The following is a 26621-nucleotide window of genomic DNA, read 5'->3' as shown; positions in this document are numbered from 1 at the left end:
CATTTTGACACCATGCATCCTTTCACGTTATGTTGATGCCAATATTCGTTTGAAGTATCTATTTATCTATTTTATAATATTCAAAGTTATAACGTATAATTTATTTATTTTATTCCATGTATATCATTAGTTTTAAGAAGAAAATAAAAAATAGTTTTAATTGTGAAACAAATATATAATTGAGAGCAGAAATATTTTTACTCTACTAATTCCAATCTACTGTAATTTTAGGAAAATCTATTCACCTATTGTTATATTGTTATTATAGCATACTTATATTTTTAAAATTTATGAAAATAAATAATTAAAATAAGTTAAACATTAAAATAATTTTATATTACTAATTTAGATTATTTTATAATAAAGTTGGATTATCTATCACCTCATGCGTCCACGTCACTTAAAGAGAAGAGGGCAAAATACGCCACGTGTCACCTGTTTAATTCTCCATGGGTTTTTCGGCTTTGGGAAATCAAACAAAATTCGTGAATATCGTCTTTTCCTCTTTCTCATCTTCACAAGTTTTCTACGTTTCTCCGGTCAATCTAAGCCATAATTTGTTTTGCTTTTAACTATTAAAATCTCTAATTACATAAACGTTTGACGTGCTTCATTGTCAATTCCACCTCTCTCCTTAATTGTATGTAGTACGAAAGTCGAAAATCAATGATGCGAAGAGACACAGCCATTGATGTGAACCACCTCAAAATCTCAGATCAAGTACTGATATGGATCAGAATACTCTAACCTCATGCTTTGTTTGATTGCTTCCAAATGGATTAAATCTGAAGAATTTTGATGTATTTCAAGAGAACCATGTCAGTTGGCTCCTTCTTGCGTGGAAAATTGAAGGTCCATCCTCTTTTCTCCTTCCCTCTCTCTTCCTTCTTGATTGTGTTCATAACTACAATTGGATATGTGATTCGTTATTAATTTAGGGGTTTAATATCAATTGGTACCCTAATTCCTTTCTAAAGTTTCTAGCTCCTTTATATCAAAACCGAGTCAAATTTTGACCCAATTGATTCTTTTTCTCTTCTAGGAGAGTTAGTTTTAAGTGAAATCCCGAACCTTTTACTGTTCGTTACCACTCTTTAATTTGTTCAACGATTTGAGTTCCCAAGCCTTGAAAAATTAGTCATAACATTTTAAAATTCTGGGATTTTCTGAGTTGTATAAGTTTTAGTAACTACTGAATCCTGTTGAATAATGTGAATGTTTCATTTCATCTTTTTCTTATGTTTCATCCTTTTGAAATGTTGAAAACGTCTTCTTAATCATCAGATTTTTTGAGAAGCTAAGAAAACGGCGGAGGTTAGGTCCGCCAAGCTGCATTTCTGCAGAGTTAAGGAAGATAAGGATGAAGTCTTTGTGTTCCGGTGAACTAATAGCACTTTAAGATGAAGAAGACAACCAATCCTAGCTTCGTGTAGGTTCATTCTTATTAAAGTAGCTGAGTTATCTCTGTGTGAGACAAGTTCCTTGAACTACGAGGTTAGATTTTTGCACATGGAAGAAAAAAATATGTATCATCGTGTTAACGTTGTTGTTGTTATTTTTTCAGGAGAGCGCTTTTGAGAAAAATTGAGTATCTGAAAGGACAACATATAATGCAGTATGAAGGCAGGCTTGCTCCTCCTCCATTGTCTAACTTGCTGTGTTGTTTTGCTTTTATGGAAAATCTCTCCAACGTCTTAGAAGTAGTCACAAGTAACAATCTTTTTAAAACTTTAGTTCTGTATTTTATTATTTTGTTTCTTTTGCTAAACATAGTGATTCTTATTGCACATAGTCCCGCAGAGTTATACTAATATATAGTAGAGGTTTTTTATCGGACGACTGATGTGTCAGGTGATACATAGTTGCAGTAGACGCTAACCAAAGTAGTTGAGCTGCTTCCCCAAATGTGGAAACTGCTGATTTGTCGCGTGATACTATTTTGTTTTATAGACGAGCGCTACTCAAACACAGGAAGCTTGAGTGTTGATGATTTGAGGGTGGCTTGAGTGTTATGGTGATATGATATATATGTATATATATTAACATTCAAATCAGAATCAAAATAGTTTATGAGGAAGATCATGTTCATTAACACTTTCGTCCCAGCGGTTGCGCAATCTGTAACTTTTATAGGCTACCACATATTAGGTATTTAGAAGACATGTAAAGACGAGTGAGAGCCTTGCATCAACAGCTTTGAATGGTTAGACCAGTCTGGAGACCACAAAAAAGGCTTACCTGAAAATCATGTCTCTATACTCTACCCTTGGCTCTTTGAGTTCTACATCTGTAAGTGTTGATTTACAGACATCCTTCTTGCTTTTCTTTGTTTAATTAATAACCATCTCAACTCAATATTTTCCAGATATCCAAAAGAAGAAGCCAAAATCAGGAGCAAACATGACTATAGAAAAATAAGGTAACACAAGAAGGCTATAAGACACTTTTGTTGTTCTCATTCTTAGTGTCACTTTTGATTTTAGTGGTTTTCTGGTTCTTGAAAAACTACCGAAGCTACCTATCTTTGTATTTTTTTTTGTAAAGCACCTATCTTTGTATAAGTAAATATGCTGCCACCTTATTTCATTTTAATCTGCGTAAATAGAGTCTTTGCCATTTATTACACACTTATTTGTCTTCATGGCTTCCATTTGATTTCAAATACATATATGTTTTTAAATGATTTAATGTTATGTTCTTAGATCTTTATTTTATCACATAGTGCACACTGAGAAGGAACGAGTTGATTTCTTCTACAAATGAGTTGATTTCGTCTACAAACTAAAACCTTCGAATGCACAAAAAGTCCTTAATGAAATCTTTAGGCACTGCTACTGTTAAGAAAACACAATTTTGTTAATGTATTAAAACATCTCCGGTATACATCTCTAAATTTTTCTCAAAAATAAAGAAATTTTACTATACAGTCATACATCAGAGCAAAACCATCTTTATACTCAAATTCTTTTTGAGAATTATATAGAGATACAAATAGAAGTTAGTTGGAGAAAATTTTAACGGAATTGAATTTAAACTTTATAATTCACATAGTGAAGTTTCATGAGAAATAAAATCAATTCTTTCCAATATCTAACAAATTTCTCAAGGTTGGTTTAAGACCAAAAGTTAAGGAAGAAGATACAAATTATCAAAGGAATGAAGTGGTGGTTAAGGAAAATTATTGAAGGTGTTGTAGAAATTTCTTATTTGAATCTTGATTTATATGTTGAGTAATTCAAATCCATCCTTAAAAAAATGGAAACACTATCAAAACTATTTATGATATTCCTCTTTGATTTAAATAACTACAAATCAAAGTAATACAATACTGTCACTAACGAAATTGAACATAAAATAATTTTGAATTCATTAGGTAATAAAACATATGAATCCGGAGATACAAACAATTTTAAATTCATTAGATAATAAAACGTACGAACCCGGCGCGTAGCGCCGGAATACCACTAGTCTCTAATAATTTATGGGTTTTATTCTTCACCCTCGTTCGAGTTGATCACCCCTACAGTCTCGCTCTCAACACTATCATTAAACCATTCTGTAAACAATAAAAATGATCCATCTTCATTCTTCACCCTCGTTCGAGTTAACAGTCTTGACATGATGTTATTACTAATTAAAAACCATTACAGAACACCATTTTTGTGAGTATACAAATAAAAGCAAAAACTTTTAACATATATATATATATATATATATATATATATATATATATATATATATATATATATATATACACTTGCAACAAACTTGAGATTGATCTATTCACCTATTATGAGAGATGCAACAAAGTTGAGATTCACCAATAACAAAGTAAGATTCACCTATAACAAAGTACGGAGGATATATCTTTTCTTTCAACAAAGTTGCAAGGAATACAAAACAGAGAAGAAACAATTTTGTTTTTCCAATGTTGCAGTATAAAAATCTGCAGAGATCGTGCAGAGGAATAAGCTTGATATTTTTTAGGACGAAATTCTTAAACATACAGAATCTGAATCCTCTGCTTTGGCCTCTGTAGTTCAAGTTGATCAAAGCAGAAACTGGACTTAACAGCGATTAATATAAGCCGGCCGGTCCTTTCTTCTCATGGCTTCAAAGTAATTACCATCCACACAAAGTATGCTTTTGTACTTATCGTCCCCTAAATCCACCATAGTTTTTGAGTTCTCCCATGGTTTTCATACAACTGCATCATCACTATCATAACTAAAGAAACTCATATCGTGTGGAAAGCTAGTAATGAAAAAACAAAATGTTATATGATTTTTTACCGTTCATGGTCAAGAACTGCTACCACTTTGGGAGATCCAAAGTAAGTCCGGTACATCTGATATAAAAAAGTAACATTCTGATATGCATCAACTAACAATACTTGTTCTTCACTATCAATGTTTACATCCTTACCTCAGATCAGATTCAAAGGTTATTACTGTCGCCTTGTTCTGTCAAAAGCTCTTTTTGCTGAGGTTCTCCATGTAGTCAAATGTCTCTAACCCTTCAATCTGAGGGCTCCTTTGACGTTTCTAAAGAAAGCAATGTTGAGTCGCCATCTATACCAATTTAGTTCCTGAACTCAAAAAGGAAACACACACAGAATTCAGAATGTATAAAGTTAAAGAACATAAAAGACATGATGATGGTTTACCTACACCTGTCAGGCCATTGCTTTAAGTCCTCATCTGATGGTTTGAGAGGAAGATCAACTAATGATTTTTTTTAAGAACTCGTTTGAGTAAAGAAGAGGTATATTGTCATCGATTACCCAGATTTTGTTCCTTGCAAATCTATGTTGATCCAGTGAACCACAATCTACAAACTTTAGACACACACAGAAACAACTCAATTACAATGTTACATTCCAAAAGATACAACAATGACAATACTAATTTAAAATTACATGAGGATAGCAAATCTGAACGTACTTCCGCAGTGTTAGAGCAGCGACCGGATTTGATGGCTTTCAATCGGCAAGGAAAGTGTATGAAGTCGCCATCATCGGAATCAGATGTTAGAACTCTTCTGGATCGCGTTTGAGTTGTGCTGTCCATTGTTGAAGGATGAGATATTTAGACTCGAAACTTCGGCCGCTTGCTGTGGTATGCGAAGAGAGATAATCACGAAAAAAATAAACATGTATTAATCGAAGGTTGAGAGGTTACAGAGATCAGATCGGCGATTTAGCTTCTGGGAATTTCGTCGACTACTCGAAGAAGATCTCGATTTAGAAAGTCCAGACGATTTCCAAAAGATAAACTGATGCCTTTTAACCTGCGAAGCCCAAACCCATATAATCACGCTTTAGTGAAACGGTGGGATCCGACGTGTCGAATGCTCAGAGACTCAATTTGTGACATGGCGTCTGACGTGTCAGCAGGAGAGAAACAACTCTTCTTTATATATATAGACTAGGGTCGGCCCGCCCTACGGGCGGGATGTCAATTGAAAACAGAGGGATAGGGTGAAGGAGTAGTATGTAGAGCAACGTTGCTTCCGTAGCATTAGTAGCGATGACGGTTAGTGTCATCTTTTATGATAGTGGTTATTGCAGACTATAAGTCATGTGCTTGTGTACTTACGCCATATGTCTTGGATATATGAAACCATATGGACGGACGTTTACGTGTATAGGAAGATATGTAAACATGAGACCCGCGTATTAAACGGTGGGAGTCAAGATAGTGCTTTAAATTGTAAACAAACGCAGGTTCAATAATAACACACAATATTCAGTAAGTGTAAGTAAACTAATATCTCAGTGGATGTCTGTACTGATTATAAACCGGAAGTATATTTTTGATGAATCAAATCAAACATAAACAGAGGAACGCGCTGATCCGATGCTTGATCTCTGCCCGGACCGTGTATATCCTTGCTAAATTCACTGCAGAAAGTGAGGATATAAACTTCTAAGTTCTAACGTCAAATATTTAATTTGTCCTAAATTTTTAATCGCTATTCAAAAATCAATTCGCTTTCAACTACCAGTCTGAGAACTCAACACCATAGACAACCTCTATTCTGTGAATAATAACTTTTAAACATAACTATGGTACGTAGAACATTTTGAAATTCTTTTTCCAATCTTGCCTTATAATCTTAAACTGATACCCCAGACCTTTTAATCCTCAACCCCTTTGTACATCCTACTCTAAAATAACCAATAGCATAGACTCTATCTAAAATATTAGAACTATTGTGTTTTTTTCTAATATTGTAACTTAAAATTTTCAATGGTCGTAAAAGCTGAATCCAAACATTCTGATAATCATATTATTTTTGCAGAGCTACGCATTATGCGATCTTATATCAGTAGTATGATAAATGTAAATGAATATCATTACTATATGCAATCAAAATCAGATATTTATGAATGCATGAACTAAGGGCTTTGCTATTACCTGTGTCACTTGGATGTCATTGAAGATTTCCCTGTAGACAATATTGGTCACTCCATCTTTACCGTCCGCATCGGAAGTCTCGTCTAATATCTTAAGCCCATTTGGAGACGTGACCCTAGACATGGCCACATATAGTTGACCATGAGTAAACACAGGGCGGGGAAGATATAGAGCGACATTATTTAGGCTCTGCCCCTGGCTCTTGTTTATGGTCATGGCATAGCACAGCCTGATCGGGAATTGCCGACGGTTGAAAGTGAATGGATGGATGGTATCTGTGGGTGTTAGCTGAATCCTAGGAATCAAAACCTGCTCACCAACTTCTGTGCCAGTCATGATCTCAGCTTGAACAATCCTGCTACCTAGCCGGGTGACCATCATCCTTGTACCATTGCACAAACCTAGATCCTGGTTAAGATTGCGCAGCATCATAACTGGTGCCCCTACTTTCAAGCACAGCCGGTGATTCGGAAGTCCTGGAAATTCTAGTGAATTGAGATATTCAGGTGGGTAATGGCTGGTCCAATCATCAGCTGGTGTGGCCTCAAAATCGATGGAATCTGAGCTCAAATACTCCCTAGCATGTGATGGGATCTTAGAGAGTAGATAAGCGTTGATCTCATGTACGGTATTATTTGTCGGTGTCAAGACGGCTCTTTCCTTCAGGTACTCTTTGTTTCGGTAGTTCTGGAGGAAGTTTGGATATGCAGCATCTGCCAAAGCTTCATGTGGAGTTTCAGAGCGAGGTAGTAATAAGCTCTTGTCCACAAAAATCTGACTACCTTCTTCATGCTTTGATTTATATGATGACACTGTTTCCGCTTCCCCATTTCCTACTTGCAAGAGCCATTCTGCAAAGTCTTTGTCCTCCTGCCGCAGCCTCATGTTTATTGACAGTGAATAGACTCGTGCCATTTTCCAAATATACGACTTGCTAATGGACGCGAGAACCGTATCCGGACGTTTCCCGTGTGGGATGACCGGTAGAATTTGTCTAAAATCGCCCCCAAGAAGCACCGTCTTGCCACCAAAAGGCTTTGTGGCTGCCTCGGGATCTGCGTGCGATAACAAATCTCTGAGAGAACGGTCTAGTGTTTCAAACGTGTGTCTATGCGCCATCGGAGCCTCGTCCCATATTATTAGGTCCGCCTTGCATATTAATTCAGCCAAGCTAGACCCTTTGTGTATATTACACATCGAACTATCATCCAGTGCCAGTGGTAGTTTAAACCGTGAGTGGGCTGTTCTCCCACCTGGAAGAAGCAATGCCGCGATACCGGCGGTTGCAACCGGTATAACTACTTTGCCTACTGACCTGATCCGTGCGATGATGGTCCTGTACAGGTACGTTTTACCAGTTCCTCCTGGACCATACACAAAGAACAGTTGCCCTAATCCTTCTTCAACTGACTTGAGAACTGCATCATACACTGTGCGCTGATCCTGATTGAGGGCGCTAAACAACTCACGATGCGTTTCAGCCTCCTTCTTGACGTCGTAAAGTAACTCTTGCCGCAACTCCGGGTTGTTCAACTCTGATATTATGGATTTATCTGGCTTAGGCATCTCATCGTAGTCTTCTAACGTCTGGTTATGCTCTTTTAGATGTCTCTCGACCTCGATCAGAGTATACTGCTTCAACTGCTCGTCCTCTAATTCAAGCTCTGGAAATCGAAACTCCTTACGTTTCATGTAGAGTATGTCCTCAGCTAAAAACTTCCATGAATGCTCCCACAGCTTTAGAGGGCTTATAACCTGACAGTATACCAGTATAAGTACAAATAATCTTCTCAGCTGACGTCCAGTCGCCCAGTAAGATGGCTCTTCTATTGCTTCATGCCACTCTTTATCATCATTGAGTAAACCTCTGGCATAGCACGCGTCTTTGCACTTCTTGTAAAAGACCCCACCAACACTGCATAAATCATAATAGCTCCTAGGACCTCTCACAACATTTAACAATATCCTTAAGTAGTATCTATCTCCGGAGGTTGGACTGACATACACGACACGGCCAATAGCTTCTCCTTGTTGTCTTGGTGCCCATAGTTTCCCGGCTGACTGATATACGAACCTGGAGGGGAACTCAATGTATGTCAGCTCCCTAGCTTCCTCATATATCTCACACGCCTCAAAGAATGCAGTTAACATCGTCTTATCTATATTCTCCCGGCATAGCACCTCTGATAGGTCAGCAGATTCATCGTAGACCATCAAATGCTCCCCTGGTAGGTGTACTGGAAGCTTAACAACATTAGGCTGGTTATGGTGTATTGGGAAAGCAAATAATCTCCATGCACCTTCGCAAGCCGATATATAGCGGCATTCCAAAAACTTGTCAATCTCGTTGACCATACTTGTTTTTTTCTTTTCCTCCTGATTCACGATGCCTGCAGATTCCTTTTTCTGTAGGTGAGCAGTAGCACGATCAACGCCTTTGGTAATGTATTTAAATAGGTATTTGATTGCACTTGTCCTACAGCACCATTCAACGTTGATGTGGGCTTGGTATTTCTTCAGCAGAGCAAGATTATGAGGCACCACATATCGATGATCCAGTTTGATATCACCCTTGACAACAAACGACCCAGAATCACCCCTCCTCCTATATACCACGAATCCAGATTTGTCAATTCTTGTGTGATCCGAGAAAGGTTTTGGGAAACTCTTAGTGCACTCCCCTTTGTCCATGCACGGCGACCTGGGGCGTAACCTGCCACACGGACCATGTATCATATGCCGCTCAACCAAATCAAAGCCCTCCGGGTCAAGCTCTCTATCTGGAAACTCTGCCGAGATATATTCATCAATCATTGCAGCTGTAACCTCCTTTTTTACTCCTTTTAACCATAATAAGATATGGGCATGGGGCAAACCTCGCTTCTGAAATTCTATGGTGTAGACCACTGCAATAATCATAAGTTTAGTTAAAATGACTGGGGTAAACTATGTTTACTCATTAGATTAGAGATAAATCAACAATTTTCGAATCATATATTTACCATTATCGTTTTACTTTAGTAACCACTGTTATGGTGAAAAAATGGGGCATGAGTATTCGTAGTTAAATGGTGGTAATTTTAATTAGAATAAATACAATAAATAATAGAAGTCAACAACATATATCTATACATATTATAATTTTAATCAAAAATTTGTAGTAGTTTGGGGTAATACCTTTTTTTTAAATTTATTAGTGACCAATTAAATTAGTAGCTAAATTATATTCTTATCCTATTTTCACTGGGTGGCATTACATCAGTTTATGGTTTGTTCCATTGTATTTGCTATTCAACATATTCTGAAGACTACTATACTTATGTATGGAGTATTATTTTGTAATTTTGAAATCAAAATCACATTCTTTACCATTGAACTCTTTCCTTCTAAGAATCTCAAAGTTGCTTTTGTTGGGGTAGTTTTGATCACATATTTTAGTTCCGTATCAGTATTTAAACTATAACCGGGGGTTTTTTTGGTTTTTTCGAATAAGTGAAATTATGTTATATGATTCTCAATAAATAGGTATTATAGGTGAATTTAACTCTGGTAAGGTTGTCTCAGTATATCAGTGTGAATTTTTAACCGGAATATATTTGAGATTAACTTGTACCTGCGGCCGGTTTAGGGAAGTAAACTCCGTTTTTGAATTCTGCCATCATTTCATCAAGCTTTAGCTTGAAGAGTCGACACTCGAGGTCAGGCCGGCTATTAGGGGAGTCACCTCCATATGCAGTAAGATGATTTTTGAGCTCCACCCAATTTGGGTTCGCGGTGACGGTGATGAAGAGATGAGGGTTCCCATACCAACGGCATATAGCCATTGCGTCTTGATATTTTTCAGCCATGTACCGAGGTCCAGCCGTGAAGGATGAAGGGAGGATGACCTTTTTACCAATTTGAGCCGGGTCAGCATCACCGGCTTCAACTGCGTCGCATACATTGTTGTATAGATCTGCCCGCAGCTTCTTTTGATTCAGACTGATGAACCGCAGTCTCTCTGTCTCTGTAGCCACATATGCGTCAACAATATACTGGTGCAGTAATCTTCCTCCCTTAATAATTGTCATTCCTTCTGAAGGTCTGGTCTGGATTTGATAAGCATAAAACTCTCGCATCGTCATGAATTCCCTCTTCACAGTGGAAGTTTCCGGCCCTTCGTATGGCAGTCGTTCGTTGTACCCAGTTTCCCCGTACGGAAACAACAATGGATACTGAAGACTCATCAGTAACGGGTGGAGATCACCTATTCTTTGCAGCTGCGAAGATTTAAGCTCGACCACAATGTCTCTTCCTACAGTTGTCGCAGATAAATCTCCAACCACCAGTCCACCGATCTCACTTGCGGAAGGAAGATCATACTGTCGGCCTCTGTTTGGATGACTGACTAATGTGATACTAAACTCGATTGTCCCAGTGGCGCGGAAGCGGTCGCGAGCATGTCTAAAGGTCCTGGCTAGGTGGTTGTTAGTGTCAAGCATCTCAATCAACTGGGCAATGATAGCATCATCGAGTTCTAGTGATGCAGAACCTTTGGTAATCGCTCTCTTTCTGTTCTCGATCTCGTTTTCGGTATCGAAAATATAGAGCTGCAAATACTGCGGATCGTTACCATCTTCGGGTAGCATGGAGCCAATTCTGTGAGTTATCTGGCCATGGACACGGAAGGTAAAAGGTCCTGGGGTTCCAGTAACGCTATGGTCAATATGGGCACCCATTGATGTGAATGCAAGCAGACTGTTTGCAACTCTGATGTGTGGTCTGAATTTTGGTGACTCCAACAGCTCTAGCAACGGTGACGGTGGCTCTCGAACCGGTGGAAGCCTCACACGCCCCTTCTGGCAGCATAGACTAAACTCTTTCTTCGACCGGTTGGTCCCACCGCCAACTGCTTCGGCGTTCCATAGTAATGCTTTACACGATGGGCATGACACCAAATCCCACTTGACACATGGTTTGATTTTCTTTTTACCTGAATTTTGATAGAGCAATGTCAGGCTAATTTCATGTACTGTAATATAGAACGCCAGACTACAGAGTTCAATAATCTTACGTTTAGCAGTTGTGGACACAGACGTGGATGACAGAGCTGCTCTCCTTTGTCTACGGATTGATAATCGCAATTGTCTGGCATTCCGAGTTGCTTCCGCATACGGAATCACGGGTGGGTTAGCATCGCTTGAGAATAACAGTGCTGCATGAGTTGCTGAATGTGTCAGTAGATACATAAACACATATATATCTATCTATGTAGAGGCAGGTTCTTATGCTATGTAGCTTATAAGATATACCCGTTGGAATGATTGGTCTGCCCACTCCCCGTTTCTTCATCGATTTGTTGTCAGCTACGGTATTCACAAATAGCGATCGTGTAAGCAATGCTGATATGTTAAATCGATAATGGTGACAATACAATATTGACTCACCAACTGTAGGTGACCTGTTCGTTTTTGTGGACCTAACCAGCATTCGGGACCGTCGTGATGACCGCGTTATATCTCCTCGTTGATCCCCTTATTCCAAAAAACAAAAAAAAAGAAAAACAAAAAGGACGATTATAAATGATATTAGTATAATACGCAAAATGGATGAGTTCAAACCAAGAGAGCAATGGACGCACCAGATCCATTGACCCCATGCTTTCACAGACGTTTCCAATGCTTCCGTCAGCATCCAAACTTCTTTCGATGTTGATTCTTTGATCGCTGGTCTCGGCTTCGTTCACCATTGCGCTAGAGTATCTAACACAGAGCTTAGGGATCTAATATTTCTGAAACACAAATGTGACTGATTGTGGTGCTTGATACAATTATCAGTTACTAAAAATTCGTGTCTTAAGAGGACATTTATTAGCCTTAAATGAGTGTGTATTACTTTCCATATATATAGTCATATGGGAAGAATATTTATCCTATTAATTTCTATTTTATAAATTATAGAAAGATACTTAAAAAGAATGAATGCTATTAAGCAGGGAAATTAAGTCATGCTATTTAAAAATAAGAACTGGTAATATATCACAACTCTTATGATATAGCTAGGTGACGCTTGGAGGTGAGATAAGAAGTCGAAATATTTTAGATTTGAACATTATGGGACGCCAATTTGACACAAATAACTATGTATTTATATCCCATAATTTTATATCTATAGATATAGCTAACTGTTATATCCACCTATGATTACCTAATAAAGAATTCAAGCGACCTATACATCTAGGCGTTGATCTTAATCAAAGTAAATATTTGTTTTTTTTTTGTTAAAAATTTAAACTATTTGTTATACCTTACAGAACGTAAAATGACTTAATCTATTTGTTGAATATTTGTTGAAGCGTTGTTTAGTAGTCTTAGCTTATAAAGAGGACCACCGTCGCTATGTTTTAATCTATGAACGTTATACCTTATATCATTTGTTTTTTTTTTAAAATACTTGTTTTGGTGTGCTACTTTGTTTCGAATATCCAACTAATTTTTTAAAAGAATTAAAAAAAGGATTGTAGACTAAATTCAAATAACCGGAATTTTTTTTTTTAGATAAAAAGGGAAACTGGTGATATTGATCCCATCTACAGATAGGACAATGACACACTCATTACACAAAACAGAAATATTAAAAAGACAACAAATCAAAACTACCAAGAACGAAAAAGGAAGGGGGAAAAAACAGTAATCCGGTTATAACTTGATCACCAAGCAACTCATGCAGTCGCGGAAACTGGGTTGAGACCAATGACCATGTCAAAGAACTCATACATGAGGTAAGCGTGAAAGCAGCCGGAGCAGACCGTATCGACTTCAGCTGGATGACAGTTAACGTCTGGCTTCATCTTCATGTACGTAGCAACATACTCGTCCTTCAGACGCAGGGGCAGATCACTTATGGACTTCTGGACCTTGACCCAGATTTTCTCAACGGAAGCAACTCCAACATCTTCAGATAACTCCGAGATGATTTTCTTACCTTCGTCAACCATTCCTAGGGCCATTCGAAGAAGGCCGTAGAGGTACGTTGCCTCCCTATGACTCCCATTAGATGCAATACGCAAGTGGTGAAGTCCAAGGGACTGGTTATCAAAGAGGAAATACTCACGGATTCCCTTGACATAATGAGCGGCAAGATTATCGGCTGCGAGAAGCTGCTCCATTAGTTTGCCATAGTTGTCAGCAAGGCGGGGTTGTTCCACCAAAGGGGATATGCACAGGGTTGTGGCGATGAGAGGATCATCAAGACCAAAGTTCATGCTCCTGCATGACAGCACAGTGTTAGCGTAGTCGGAGGAGGAGGCGGCACCGACCTTTGATATGATGACACGCAACATGTCATCGGGCAACGTATCGAGACGTGTTGGATTACGCTTGTTTGGCTCCATCGTTTCTTTGGGGAGTGTATAGGGGTTTAAGCTTTTGCTGTAATGGTGGTTAGTGTTTTGCTCTGTTTTTTTTTTTTTTTAATTTATTGGTTTGTCTTGTTCTTGTTATATATAAGGAATGTAGACGAAGGTATAAGGAGTTACGGTTTACAGTGATAGAGTGTAACGTATTTGCATTAACACATCCCACTACGCACTTGATTATACTTTATAATATTAAAGAGGGACGTTAGCGGTTCTGATATAATTTGGGGATGTTAATCATTTTTTTTGTATATTTATAATTCTGATTTTTGTAATTTTGTTCTCCAACCCCAAAAATTATTCATATTCAAAAATTCCCAAATATGAACGCTGTATGAATAGCATATTTCATCCACTCGAATAAAATCATGAAGAAAAAACCATCATGCTATCAGCTACAAATCAAACATGCTTATCTAATAGTAGGCAGAGCCTGAAATTATATTTTAAAATATTCAATATGATGGACATATTAAGATCTTGTTATGGTGACTTTAGTACATCTCTATAAATGATGGTATTATCTGCTCATATATACCTATTAAGATCATGTTATGGTTCATCTTCAATTAGTAAAAACGGGAAAAAAAAAACAAAAAAAAAATATGAAATGGTGACTTTAGTACATCTCTATAAATGATTGTATATCTACTCGAAGATGCTCTACTCTTTTTAATATAATCACCTCCACCATATTATTATCCTCTAAGTTTCGTAATGTTTATTTATATAACGAACCCCGTAAAAGATTACATGGAAATGAATTCATCCATGCCATTGAAGGTAATGTATCGAGAACACTTGTACAGTGATGATTACGTCGCATAATAAAGATTTAATGCAATATAGAATATATTTATAATACGAATCATTCTGCCACATAACAACGTAGGCTGAACAGTCCTGCCATATAACTACGTATACTGAACAGCGCGACGTGATCCAACTAATAAGATGCCAAAAATCCTATTAGCAAACCAATTAGAATAAAGTAAAAGAGAACAAAAGAAAAAAAAAACAATGGATGCAATGAATCCAAAATACTTGCACAGTGATAAGTCTTAAAATTTTAATTTCAATAACCCATATATATGGGAATATCCAAAGCAAACATCCAAATCAAATATCCAAAGCAAATTTCAAACACACGACAATTAAAGATACTGCATATGCATTATTAAATATGAGCGACTGAGCATAGTCTCATTCAACTCTCGCCTTCTTCACCCCAGCAGGTGATGCCATATCAGTACTCCCACGCGCCTTACCCCCTGTGATCACACCCCCATCCGATGGTGTCCCACCAGTCCCATCCCCATCTCCGTTTCCACCGGTGGACTGCTTTCCAGGCGATTTGTCATCATCATCACCATCGTCACCCCCCTATCCATTAATTCTGTTATACACACCTATGTTTGGATACAGCAAATTGGAATCGAGGAGTTGTAAGTGAGTATACTTACATTGTCATCGACGTCATCATTTGGCAGCCGACCATGGTCCTTATCTACACGCGTGATAGTGAAGGTCTTATGGTGTTCAGTGAAATTGTATGCAGTAACTCTCACTTGGAACGTGTATGTGTTTCCTTCCATTTCTGTGATGAACGGAGGTACCATTGAGTCTTCTGGATTCACTCCCTCTTCACCCTGTTAGTCATGATCACAGTTGTCAAACCCAGGTGCGTTTAGTAATCAACACAAATACGACGAACCAAACACATGCACGTATACAAAGTTACGTCATACCAGCATCTGTACAGCCTCACTTGCTCGAAGACTATGCAGCTTGGTCATCACACCATCAAACCAGACGAACGTGCCTTCGCCGGAATCATCAGATATCACCGTTTCCACACGATAGCTAAAATAGACAGCAGAACAGAATTCAAATTGCTTAAAAGAGATATAAACCAGCGTCTAAATTACTTATCAGAATGTAATTAGCTACAATAAAAACAATGCATACCGGAGAGTCCCAATAGCATGTGAGTTATCGCAACGTCCACACACCAAGGCAGATGAACTACGCTGCAGTTTCTTACTGCACTTAGAGCACGCAACATAACACCAACCCTTCTCTGCTTCCACACGAACAACCTTCCCAGTACACAGAAAATCAATTTCCTGCACCAATAATATAAGAGTCAGACATAAAGCGATTTATAAGTTTCAAAAAGGTGCAAACAAAACACTGAATATAAAACAAAACTAATCTTAATGGATGCCAGACTATCGTTACCTGGGACGCAGCAGTAACGACAAAATTGCTGAGCTCAGCAATAGTCATCTTCTCGACCTTTGCATACGACCTGAGCAGCGGAGCGGCTGACGGTAGACCCGTGTCTCTGGCGACCAATCTACAAAAAAAAAAAAAAAAAAAAAAAAAAAGACAACACTGGTTAAATCTCCAACCGTGAACACATACAAACCCATGTGAAACCAAACAAAAACTTACTGATAGAAACGGGCGCTTCCTGCATCGGTCTGCTTATCGAAATACACATGTGTTCCAGATGTGGCATTGAGAAACAAACGACCTAAATGGATCATGAATTGTGTCAAATCAATTTGTACAAAACATGTAATAACATATGCACAAAAACACTTCACTACCTCCAACCAGTTTCGGGTTTATGCTGGTGGCAACAATGACCTTCGGATCATCACGCATTGACTCAAGTTGCATATGGAAAGCAACAGCCTGGGAGTCAAATAGGCTTAGAGTGACAGTGTCATCACTGCACAAATCGAAAATAGCACATCTGTTAAAATAATTGAAGACAGGGTAAAACAAAAAAATAATATGGCAACTACACACCATATTCAAATGAGCTACAGCTATATCAATCCAATACCTGTCCAGCCTGATAGTCACCATCACACGATTCTTTGCTTCAGGAGGATCAGTTACGGTACTCCTCACCCCAAGGATCTCCCCTATGATGTCTACATAAAGCCTACCAGATCATTAATCAATGTACATATTCATACAACATGAACTAACAGTGTGAAAAAAAAAAAACCTTACCTGGTAAGTGACTGTTCGTGTTTGCCAGTCCATGCAACTCCGACTGGTTACGGAACCGGAAAGCTTCCGTGGGCAAAGGTGAAACCGGGTCGGACAATTCCTTAAAGGAGGTTGTTTCGCTGAACCGGATGTGGAGAGAAGAATCCGTAAGCCGGAAGTTCTGCGCACACCTAGCGACGTCAAAACCAGAAATCGAAAACATTGTACCGGCAATGAGTTGTTCCTGGTATCGTGGGAGACGGTTAGAGCTTATGCTTGCCTGCATAATAGTGCCCTGAATATGCAGAAAGAAGCATCAGACAATCATAGTATGAAAATAAACCAACACACACAAAACCAATGTAACTAATTTCAGTTTACGTCCAGTTCAACATACACACAACCCCATCAATAAAATACCTAATTACTCAATCGAGACAACAACCAAAAGGACACAACGAACAAAAAAAAAAAAAAAAAAACACAGTAAAACTGAAGATTGCAACACTCAAACAACAAATCGTATGGAATGAACTTACATTGACGTCCACCAAAAGGAGGTCAGCCCACATGAGCTCGCCGCCACGTTTCACGTTTCTTGCTTCCCAGAACCGAAGGAGCCGCGCCTCAACGACGGCGGAGCACCGGCCGGATTTCAAATCTGAAAAGAAAACTTTCGTCATAGCCATTAGTCGAGAAGAGGATGAAGATTGTGAATTAGCAATGATAGGTATCAGAGAGATTAAGAGGTGAAGGAAAAAACAAAAGAGTAAGATAGGGACCTTTTATAGCACACACCAACGCTTGATCAGCGAAACCGAAGGGACCGCATTGAAGTCTCGAATTCAAGTCACACGGAGTAACTATGATGCGCAAGGAACGGATCCGTTACCGTTTCCGGTTCTTCACGAACGGCGCCGATAGAGTCATGGAGGACGAAGGAGAGATCCGATTAGGGCTATCGCTTACTCTGGTTCGAGCTGGGCCGGAAAAACGATCAATATAAGGAAAAGATGAGACAGAGCCCAATCACAAATCGCGAAGCCCATCAACTAATAGAATAAATGAAACGGTGCACTTCATATAACTGGACAGGTGTCGCCATGTCAGGGCTCGAATTTCTTAGGTGTCATCCTAGTTGTCACATTGGGAGAGAAACACTCTTCTTTATAGATATAGATTATAGTGCGCTTATAGAATTTTTTTTTTTTTTAAGAAAGCGCTTATAGAATATTGATGTCCAAGAAAAATCACATATACAGAAAAAGTACTATGGTATTCTTTTTTCCGGAGACTACGTAATATATAACTCCAATTATTTATTTTCTCTCAGCAACTGTATCTTAAGCCAATTAAACCATCAATTAACAACATGAAAATATAAATTAGAATATCTTTAATGTATTGACCGAAAGAAAAAATAACCCTATGTTGAAACTCCTTACATTTTAGCCAAATAGTGTCAAAGAGCTTATATTATACAAGTTTTGCACATTAGCATATACGCGCATACGCGGGCATATACTAATATGGTTTTATCATTACATTATTAAATGCTGCATGGGGCTTGCCTAACCCAAATATGTTTATATAACTACCTTCCATTTTTAGAACCTTAGCTTTATTTTAACAGTTTTTTGAATTAAACAAAGGTATGTACGTTACTATATTCTAAATACGCATGTGTATTATATTACTCCAGAGAAACGTGAGCATACAAATGAAAAGTCAAAAGCTAGGTACATTTTTCTCAATAAATTTTATATATATATGCTTGGAATGAATATGTCAATACAGCCAAAACTAAATCCAAATATAATGCTACATGTTATAATGTATCATTCGTGCATTATAGAGTCGCTGTGATTTTTGAGTTACCTCTTCCTGCCCAGGAACCTTAATTATTATAAGAAAAATTGCCAGAAAAGTAAAATTTGATAAGTTTTCTTTGCTGTTGAACATACTATTGACTCTTTAAAGTATGAATACAGCATATATATAACCGTTAATATCATAAATATTGCATGTTTTACATCTGTGATAAGTAGAATCGGTCATGGGTCCCCGAATCTTTTGGAACAAATATATAGATATAGGCTTCCAAAAAAACTATAGGCTCCCAGATTTGTAAAATAAAATAAAATAACATAGATATAGTTATAAGTCCCAAAAATATCAAGACCGGTCATGGTGATAAGTGATTTCAACCTCTACTATACATTGAGATGTAAATATCCCCTATATATTATTTTAGGAACACTCATAGAAAATAACCTTTCCTTGATGTGTTATTTACACATTGCCATTTCCTAGGTGTCACTCCCACATTCACTCTCATCCCTAATTTGATAAAACCCTTAACTTACTAGACTAATTACAAAGTGTGCCATTGATATATCCCAAGTTAATTCTGATATTGATCTACTACTAACCTATACGAAATCAAAATAAGTGTATTATTCATTCATATGTATTAATTGGAAAAACGTGATTGTGTCTGATATGGAAAGTATATGTTTCACTTATTGACAAATTCCACCTACATACTATATTTAACTTTGTATTAATCATTCAGATTTTTTAAGCAAACGCAAATATTATAATTGATATCAAAGTAGTATGTCAATTTATTTTTTGATGCTTATTTGGTCTCAAGCCATATAATATATCTTCTAACCTAATGATGTATGTTATATTGTGACCTCTGCTACTACAATAATAACCTTTTATAAATAATAATTTATATACAATAAATATATCTTATATTTCATATACATGTTTAAAAATTTGAAGTTATACATAATCTATGATATAGACAACAAAATATATAGATCAAGATAAATTGCTTTCAAAATACAATATAGCGCTTTAAATTTCATGTTTACTGCTCAGGTAAATATAGAATGTACGTTCTATATTAGTGCCAAATCCCATTTAGATCATACACACCTTTTATTCATCGTTATTAGTCTTATATTTGGTATAGTTTTGTAACATTTAATATCCCCTATATATTAATTTGCAAGCACTCATAAAGATTAACCTTGTCTTCATGTGTTAATTACAATGTGCCATTTCTTATGTGTCACTCCCAAATTCACTCTCAACCTTAACTTGAGAAAACCCTTTGATTGCTAGGAATATTACATTGCATTGCCATTGCTTTATATGTTAGATTTTTATTATAAGACATGATACAAAATTAACCATTTTCGGAGGTATGTCAATATGAATACGTTATGATGTCGTATGACAATTGTTTCCTTAAATGTTTTTTTCTAGACACGTTATTTACTATGTTTATGTTTATGGAAATATGTTTCCATTATGTCTACCAATTGTTTCCTTAAACCAACTAATCATTGTCGAAAATATTAGAAACAAAACCATCCATGCTAAAAATGCTACCAATTAAAAATTATTGTATTTTTCATGCGTGTTAAATTTACGAATTTTATACAAATCTTCATGCTGGCTGTAGGGTATTATATAGTTACATATATTTGAAGATTTATACTTTTATAGTTTTCTTTTGTTAATGCACGAACCACTGCGTATATGAGTTTCATATGGTTTTGTAAAATAATAACAAAGTTAATTAAATCACATTTGATGCTCATAATGTCCTAAAGATGGTATTGCCTATGACGGATTTTCAAATTGATGTTACCAATTAATTATGAGATTAATCAATCATAATGCGTTTCCTAAAGTTTAAAAACCATAACACTCTAATTTCCAAAGTATCATGGATTGATTATTTAAAGAGTTTTATTCCACCAATTATACTGTTGGTCAAGGCATTTTCAATGCCGAAATTGATATGATATTAATTTTACCATATCAATCACCCAATTATGATTCAATGCCATGAATTATTTACCATATTTAAACGAACCTCTACATATTTAAATACCTCACCTCAACCACAGACCTGTACACAACCACCATATTTGGAACACCACCTCTCTCAATCTCGAATGGCTGCCGGAAACGATGATGAAACTGAAAAGCAAAATTTTCTGTTTAATACTCCTCGAAAATCAATTGCCGAATTGGTAGACTGTCGTCAGGTAAATGCCACAATTTTTTATGTTACTTTCTTGATTTAATATTAAAGTTTACTTATTTTAAAAGTTGATTATGTATAAAAGGTGGAGAGGTGTATTGTTATGGGCACAATTCACTTTAAACGAAAAAAAAACAATAGAGATAAGGCTGTTCTTTACTTTAAATATTGCTAACTATTTTTATTATTCACTTGAACAGGATGATTCAGAAAATTCTCAAACATTGAAGGATTTTCCAACGTAATCTTCCAGCCCAATGACGTACCAGAAACTGATGCTCTCAAAAAAAGGTAATGTTTTATTTCGTCTCATCTATTCCGTTATGTGATTTCTAACTTATCTTAACGTTTTTGATATCCTTCGTATAATGTTTACAAGTATTCTTAATTTGTAGACCCACTTTCTTTTTTTTATAGGATTGCAAATGAAGAGATATTTTCTGAGCAATTGGAAATGACTAAAGCAACTTTGGGAGGGATTCCATTTTTTAAATTATAATTAATTTTTATCATTTTTCACTATTATGTTCCCTATTTTCTGGACCTTATATTATGAAAACAAAATAACATCATCTATTTTCGTTTTATCTCAACTTATTTAAAGTTGCGGTTTAATTTGTTTGTTCATTTAGTTTATTTACATTTCTAAAATCTATGCAACCTAAGACCTTATACAAATATTAAAATAATTTGCTTAAAATAATAGTAATGCAAATTACTTACTCCTGAACCGAACTGCTACATAGGCTATTATATGTTATGAAATATATGTCTCAAACTTATATACTTTATGTAAATATGTAGTTTAAATATTAAGGTTATATTAAGTATACTCACCCCGCGCAGAGCGCGGGTTATCACCTAGTATATCTGTATATAGAATGTGTTCAGCCTTACCATTCTTCGATAGTTATCTTCTTTAGGTAAGTACATCAAACAAATTTCCAGGGTAAAAGCATCTACATTTTTGGTCAAAAATCAAAATAAATATTTATTACAGTATGATATGAAAAAAAATATTATTATTATTATTACATAATAAGTAAATGATAAGAGCCTACGAAGCGAGATGTATAAAATATACTGTAACGATTTACATCATTATTATTTAACATAAATTAAACTACACCAACATGAACGACCCAGTATTATTTTATTAATTGGTGAAGTCGAACGGACGGAGAGCATGTAAATCTAGCAGAAACTGAAGTCAAAAGAAAGCTTACAATCTTAGAAAATGGTTCATCCAGACACGGAATTAACACTTGTTTGACTTCGATCACTAGTTGTTTACGTTGAATGTTACTCCAAAAAATTGATCCTAGAATTTGAGAAGGTACTTTTCAACTATGACTAAATGTATTAATTAAACATAAAAGACAAACTATTCATAAAAGATAAATTAATTAATAACATCAGTGACATGCCATTACAAATAATTGTGAAAACTAAAAGTTAATTTATATTTGTATTCTCATTTTAATAGATTATATATACATAATAATAAAGAAATCTTAGGATTTTTTTGGAGAATTTATCTCAATAACTATGTCATATCGTGTGTGTACTACTCCTTGAATGGACATTTAAGTGTAGTCTCCCACTACTATACAATAGAAGTTGAGCTATCTTGTATAAACAACATGCCAAATATGCCTTCGTTCATTACTCAACATTATAAGCTGTCTGTATGTATGCATGCAGTTACCTGCAGGGTCGATGCTTTCTTGGTAAGAAGTATTTGATATAAAAAATTATCCTTATAAGAAATCAAGTAATATGTGGTATGGAGGGTGTACATTTGATAAAAGTTCAAACTAAACCAAGAGTGTTTGGTTTCAGTTTTATTTTTTAGTTATTTGTTTAAGAAACGATATAGAAAGATGATTGAAACATCTAGCCTTGACTTTTCAAAAAAAAAAAAAATCATCTAGCCTTGAGCTTGACTTATCTATTTGGGCATCATTTTTTGCGACAATAGAAGAATAAATGAGAGACAAGAAGAGTCTCCGTTTCGTGACAAAAAAAAAAAAAGAGAAGAGTCTCCGAAGTTACGTCTACGCGGAGATGAATGTATTTGACTTTGATACGTCAGCAAGAAGTAGACTGAAAAGCTACAAATGGTTGTATTGTTCGTAATTTGACCCCTTCCTACGTGGCATGGAACACCACAGTCAATCCTACATTTTTTTTTCCTTTTATGTTTTATTTGATCACTTCCTCCATTTCAAATTGATTTAAAAATTAATTATTTTCTCAAAAAATTAAAATTAACCATGAAAACATTATTTTAAAATTAACAGTCTCTATAACTTTAACTCCATAGTAATTTAATAAATTCAATTCTTAAAAATTACAGTTTGATTATTAACTAATAATATATAAAAAATATTAAAATATTTTCTTTTTTTAAGCCTTTTTATTTTGAAGACAGATGAAATGACGTGTATATATATAACTCTTACTAGTGACAATTAAAAAGTTGTTTTCATAAAAATATATGGTGAAAATGATAAAATAACTTTTCTTAAATAAGAAAATATTAAATTATCTTAAACTTTAAATTAGATATGTTCAGTTCAGATTTTGATTTAGTTTGTGTTAGATTTTCTCGGCTTTCTAATTTATAATTTATCTACTGTATTGATTTAAATATCTATTTTGATTTGATTTAAATATCTTTATTTTTTGTGTATTTGATTTTAAACAAAAATTATAAATACAAAATATCTAATACTATTTAATGAGTTTTATGTTGAAAGGTAAAACACTCAGACTCACTACAACAGAAAAGTACTATTTTGTTATTCCAATTTTTAGATAGATTTTTCTATGTCATTCTATAAATATTAATAACATAAATAAAGAAATATTAAAAAATTGATCATAAGTAAGAACAAATTTTTCTATATTTTAATATTATTACATTAAATTTTATCAAAAATAAGTTATCAACACATAAAAGAACAAATAATATTTTATTTAAATTTATGAAAACAACAGCAAAAAACATAAGTCTTAAATTTAAATAGTATTTAAATAGTATTGATATATGGGAATTCGGCCAAAAAAATCATGAACTTTGCACGAATTGCCATAATAAATACGAACATATTGGTTGGCCAAAAAAACACCGAACTATATTTGACTTTAAACTTTAATCAGTAAGTTATCGCTGACTCGCCAATTAAACACACCATTACAGAATGATTAAACAACGTTTGCAAAGATCGTTAAGTAAAACGACGTCGTTTTGTTCGCGTGGATCGAACATGAGAACTCATGGTCAAATGACGAGGTTTCTTGCCACTAGACTACTATCACTTTTAAGAATATCCATAACATGTTTTCTTTTATTGAGTACCAAACAAATCTCAAAAATCTAAATTCTTTTTAAAAAATTCCAAAAGTTTTTAAAAATTCAAGAAAATTCTGAAAAGTAAAATTAAAACTGAAATTACAAATAAGTTTTTAAAAAAATCAATACATTAAAAATTTCAAAAAAATCTAAAATAATTCAAAAAATGCAACGAATTAAATTTAATGATTAAAAAACTTGAAACATATTTTTAAATAAATTAACATATGTAATATAAAATAAAAATGATATTTATCACACTATAGATTTTAGTATGAATAATGTATTTAAGATAAAATAGACAAATGATAATTAAGATACAATAAACAAACGATATTATCACAATTTTTTTTCTAAAATATGATAATAATTAAATGAAAAACATTTGTAGTGTGATAAATATCATTTTTCTATTTTATCTCAAATATATTAATTTATAAAAAAAGTATGATTAATGTATTTAAGATAAAAAAATCAAATGATCATAGATACATTAATTTTTATTAAAAAAATAATGTTTTGATTTTTTTAAAATATTTATAATTTCAATTTTAATTTTAATTTTCAGAATTTTCTTGAATTTTTAAGATTTTTTGGAATTTTTTAAAAAAGAATTTAGATTTTTCGAGATTTGTTTAATACTCAATAAAAAAAACATGTATAGATATACTTAAAAGTGACAGTAGTCTAGTGGTAAGAAACCTTGTCATTTGGCCATGAGTTCTCAGGTTCGATCCACGTGAACAACATATTTTTGATAATAAAAATAGGTAAAACGACGTCGTTTCATTCCATTTCAAAACGACGTCGATTTACTTAACGATTGTATTTAACGTTGATTAACCACCGTCTTAACTGTTAGTTAACGGTGTCTTAATCTGGTCGGTCAATCAAAGTTTCTTAATAAACTGATAAAAGTCAACAAAAGTTCAGGCTTTTTTTGGCTAGCCTCGAGTCCATGTTTCTTTTGGCCATTCTTACCATGTTCAGTGTTTTTTTTGGCCGAATTCCCATTGATAAATAGTTTAAACTTAATATTACCGCTTACGCTATAACCTCTCTGTTTCATAATAAGTCATTCTAACTTTTTTTATTGTTACATAAAAATATCATTCTACAGTTTTAATACAAATTATATTTAGTTTCATCTGAAAATTAATTACAAACTGCATTGATTTTATAAATAATTTTATTTATCTCAAATATTATTGGTCAGAGCAGTGTAACTAATAACAACTTACATATATTTCCAACGCTTTTTCGATCTATGTGAAAAATGTCAAAATAACACTTATTCAAAAATGGAAGAGTATAATTTATATATAACTACACTACTACCTATTACCATTTTTTAATCAATTGGTTTGTTTCGATTTATCCGTTTTGATAATTTTTTATTAGTCGATTATTTATTTCTTCCAGTTTGATAAGTCTAGTCAAATGGTATATAATTATATACTGCTTTTTTAAATAATAGATATTGTAAAATTTATATTATATTACTAAATTTAAATCAAATTTCCTATTTTGGTTTAGTTTTACTGGACTGAACAACACTGACTCACATTATAAACCTTAAACATTAAACTATAAATCCTAAAATTAAATATAAATATATATTTATATAACTTATAATTTATAAAAACACTTTTCAAAAGAAAATTCAGATAATCAAACAAGTGTCCTAAAATAACGCATGAAATGAAAAATCACAAAAACCTTTTTTAAACGTATAAAAACAATATATCTTCTTTCCTCAAGTTTTAATGTTTGGGGTATCTCCAATCCTACTCTATTTTCACTCTAAAATAGAGTTTAGAGTAAAATTGTTTCAATGGTATTCTATTTCCCACTCTATAATAGAGTGAAAAATAAGTTTACTCTGAATATAAAGTAACTTATTTTTTTTTGTTTATTACTCTATTTTTATTCTAAAATAGAGTAGCATTAGTAAATTTCAACTCTATTATAGAGTTACTCTATTTTAGAGTGAAAAATAATATGAACCATTGGAGATGGTCTTAGTCCTAAGTCCTATGGTTTATGATTTAGGATCATTTAATAATGCACTAGATCATGATCCGCGCGACTGCGCGGATTTTATTTTTGTTTTAACATATAACATATATTCTATATTAGTCAATACAATTTAGAGTTTTTCTATTTCACATAATGTAGTTTTATATAATTTCGAGTTTGTCCATATTATTTAAAAACAATGAAAACTGTTTTTTTGTATTAATAGTTTTTCATTGGTGTATTATAAATATAATTGTATGGTGCAAACATTAATATAATATTAACCAATACGATTTGGAATAAAATAACAGTGTACTACAAATGTATTGTGAACCACTAATCTAATAGTAA

At 34.5% G+C, this 26621-nt stretch overlaps 3 protein-coding genes, 1 long non-coding RNA gene and 1 pseudogene across 5 annotated transcripts; 1 reads left to right on the top strand and 4 right to left on the bottom strand.

Moving 5' to 3' along the window:
• The first annotated feature begins 480 nt into the window (after positions 1-480).
• Positions 481-2714, top strand: LOC108853950 (uncharacterized). The gene is made up of 4 exons (XR_001949799.2): positions 481-852; positions 1285-1494; positions 1565-2289; positions 2366-2714. It is a non-coding gene; the product is annotated as an uncharacterized LOC108853950 (long non-coding RNA).
• Positions 2715-3798: 1084 nt separating this feature from the next.
• LOC130510213 (putative glucose-6-phosphate 1-epimerase) lies at positions 3799-5267 on the bottom strand (annotated as a pseudogene).
• A 981-nt stretch (positions 5268-6248) lies between these two features.
• Positions 6249-12147, bottom strand: LOC130510074 (uncharacterized). Its single transcript, XM_057006419.1, has 7 exons — positions 12020-12147; positions 11883-11932; positions 11711-11800; positions 11473-11613; positions 10033-11391; positions 6420-9325; positions 6249-6305 (listed from the first exon to the last, which is right to left on the bottom strand). Exons 1-7 carry the CDS (start codon positions 12145-12147, stop codon positions 6249-6251), a joined length of 4731 nt encoding a protein of 1576 aa, XP_056862399.1.
• Positions 12148-13119: 972 nt separating this feature from the next.
• Positions 13120-13791, bottom strand: LOC130510073 (F-box protein At2g35280-like). Its single transcript, XM_057006418.1, has one exon. It carries the CDS (start codon positions 13789-13791, stop codon positions 13120-13122), a length of 672 nt encoding a protein of 223 aa, XP_056862398.1.
• A 1079-nt stretch (positions 13792-14870) lies between these two features.
• On the bottom strand, positions 14871-17753 carry LOC108860440 (uncharacterized). 2 transcript variants are annotated; one of them, XM_057004751.1, is made up of 11 exons: positions 17607-17753; positions 17364-17485; positions 16846-17119; positions 16673-16763; positions 16431-16555; positions 16273-16354; positions 16057-16174; positions 15784-15941; positions 15564-15678; positions 15279-15464; positions 14871-15196 (listed from the first exon to the last, which is right to left on the bottom strand). In XM_057004751.1, the coding sequence occupies exons 2-11, from the start codon at positions 17394-17396 to the stop codon at positions 15191-15193; spliced, it is 1188 nt and encodes a 395-aa protein (XP_056860731.1). In that variant the 5' UTR covers positions 17397-17485; positions 17607-17753; the 3' UTR covers positions 14871-15190. The 2 variants fall into 2 exon arrangements, with proteins under 2 accessions (XP_056860731.1, XP_056860730.1); XM_057004750.1 differs by lacking the exon at positions 17607-17753 and having other exon boundaries at positions 17364-17599.
• Positions 17754-26621: the final 8868 nt, after the last annotated feature.

This window comes from Raphanus sativus, chromosome 3 (assembly GCF_000801105.2).
Source record: "Raphanus sativus cultivar WK10039 chromosome 3, ASM80110v3, whole genome shotgun sequence".
NCBI lineage: Eukaryota > Viridiplantae > Streptophyta > Magnoliopsida > Brassicales > Brassicaceae > Raphanus > Raphanus sativus.
The sequence above is the reverse complement of the archived record's forward strand: the minus strand, read 5'-3'. Positions and strand labels throughout refer to the sequence as shown.

What these genes read in the sequence shown, in the direction of transcription:
- LOC130510074 (XM_057006419.1), bottom strand. Translation starts at nt 12,147, where the DNA reads ATGGTGAACGAAGCCGAGACCAGCGATCAAAGAATCAACATCGAAAGA. An exon ending in CACGACGGTCCCGAATGCTG is followed by an intron (nt 11,801 to 11,882) that starts GTTAGGTCCACA and finishes TTAACATATCAG; the next exon opens with CATTGCTTACACGATCGCTA. An exon ending in CAGACCAATCATTCCAACGG is followed by an intron (nt 11,614 to 11,710) that starts GTATATCTTATA and finishes CAACTCATGCAG; the next exon opens with CACTGTTATTCTCAAGCGAT.
- LOC130510073 (XM_057006418.1), bottom strand. Translation starts at nt 13,791, where the DNA reads ATGGAGCCAAACAAGCGTAATCCAACACGTCTCGATACGTTGCCCGAT.
- LOC108860440 (XM_057004750.1), bottom strand. Translation starts at nt 17,513, where the DNA reads ATGGCTATGACGAAAGTTTTCTTTTCAGATTTGAAATCCGGCCGGTGC. An exon ending in CACGAACAGTCACTTACCAG is followed by an intron (nt 16,764 to 16,845) that starts GTAAGGTTTTTT and finishes GGCTTTATGTAG; the next exon opens with ACATCATAGGGGAGATCCTT. An exon ending in GGAAGCGCCCGTTTCTATCA is followed by an intron (nt 16,175 to 16,272) that starts GTAAGTTTTTGT and finishes TTTTTTTTGTAG; the next exon opens with ATTGGTCGCCAGAGACACGG.